Raw genomic sequence first — 1,764 nt, 5'->3', positions numbered from 1 at the left:
GAGACTCATCCATCACTCCACAAAGTTTTTCAAACATAGCGATGTTTCCAAGATTAGTTTTCCAACGCCAGTTTTGCAGTTTGGAAACAAAGGCTCGAAGACTATCTTGAAAAAGGAGAACATGTGTCTCCCTTCCTTGAAGTTTCAAATTGAGCTTGTTCAGTTGGTCAAAAATGTCGGCTAGGTACGCAACCCTTTTATTCCATGCTTCATCTTCGAAGTGGACAACAAGATCTTTCCTTTCTTGAGTCTCCAGGAATAGCTTTATTTCATCTTTCATTTCAAAGACACGATTAATAACGTTTTCTTTCGACAACCAACGTACTGCTGTGTAGAAGAGAAGGACTTCGTGGTCAGCATTCATGTCTTTGCATAGTTCTTTGAATAGGCGAGTGTTGAGTGCTTTAGTCTTGATATAATTTACAATTTTGATTACAGATTGAAGCACTTCCTGCAGAGAAGCAGGGAGAGTCTTACTGGCGAGAGCATATCGGTGAATCATGCAGTGGATGCCCTTTGCTTGAGGTGCTAGCTTCTTCACTCTCGATTGGAATCCTGATTTCGATCCCAGCATAGCTGGTGCCCCATCCGTACAAACCCCACACACGTTTTCCCATTGAAGATCTTCCTCTTGGAAAAAAGTTGAAACTTTTTCCATGACATCATCAGCTTTTGTTGTGGTTTCAAGTGCACTGCAGAATAAGAATTCGTCTTTAATGTCACCTGAATTAATGTATCTCACGAAGACAAGCAACTGAGAACATGAACTTACATCTGTTGACTCATCGAGTTGAAAGGAAAACAAAGGGAAACCCTTAATTTCAGTCAAAACCTGTTCCTTCACATCCATAGACATTTTAGAAATGCGCCTCTGTATAGTATTATTTGACAGGGATACTTGCTGCATCTTTTTTGCACTGGTTTCTCCAAGAATAAGATTTACTGCTTCCATCATGCAGGGTTTAATAAGTGTTTTTCCAATCGTGTGAGCCTTTTTTTATTTAGCAATTTCGAATGCAATCTCATATGAGGCTTCCAATACGGTTGCACTCTGCTGCTGAAACGACCCACTTCTATCGAGTCTTTGTCTTTTAAGACACCGTTCATGCCGTTTGAAGAAATCCAAATCTTTCTTTGCCTGTTCTGGATGTTTCGTCTCGAGATGACGCTTGAGTTGTGATGGTTTCAATGACTCTGCACTTAGGATAGTATGACACAAAACACACTGTGGTTTCTCAATGCCATGAATAGAATAAAAATGATATTAGGAATATATTCAATGAGAAAATAAACAAGAAACCTAAATAAAAACATGTTTCTAATCAAAATGTCATATCACAACAGCATGCTTGCCAGACACAACTCACCTCTACTGCTTACTTATGTCCTTGTTAAAATAAAGTAAAAATTTTGAATAATGCATGCTTTGGAACACTGACTGGTGGTGAGTAATTTACGAGCCGGGTATAAATTTCTTAATGCATACGATAGACACGTAAATAATAAAGAAAAAATGCATGACTAAGAACAAATAGATACACGTGAAACTTATTGCCAGAAGAGCGAAAAAGAAGTGTAATCAGCAAAAGGTTGTTACTCGAAGGTTTTGCAGGAATAAGTTCCTTTCTATAAATTTCAGTAATGTCCACCAAAAAATATAGAAAATTCAGACAGCTTTTTCATCTATCTTTTGATAACTTTGCTCTTACTTTTGCTAATAGCTCTACATTAAAAGATTGTTATTCGAAGGTTTTGCAGGAATAA

General features: G+C 37.6%; 1 protein-coding gene across 1 annotated transcript in view; it reads right to left on the bottom strand.

Annotated features, from left to right (window-relative positions):
• The window catches only part of LOC137645304 (zinc finger BED domain-containing protein 5-like), a 1,353-nt gene extending 401 nt beyond the window's left edge, over nucleotides 1-952 (bottom strand). The window contains exon 1 of the mRNA XM_068378121.1: nucleotides 1-952. This exon is cut by the window's left edge and continues 401 nt beyond it. Coding sequence (XP_068234222.1) covers nucleotides 1-952 — 952 coding nt within the window.
• Between the last annotated feature and the right edge of the window lie 812 nt (nucleotides 953-1,764).

This window comes from Palaemon carinicauda, chromosome 8 (assembly GCF_036898095.1).
Source record: "Palaemon carinicauda isolate YSFRI2023 chromosome 8, ASM3689809v2, whole genome shotgun sequence".
Taxonomy (NCBI): Eukaryota; Metazoa; Arthropoda; class Malacostraca; order Decapoda; family Palaemonidae; genus Palaemon; species Palaemon carinicauda.
This window is presented reverse-complemented; position numbering and strand designations above follow the sequence as displayed.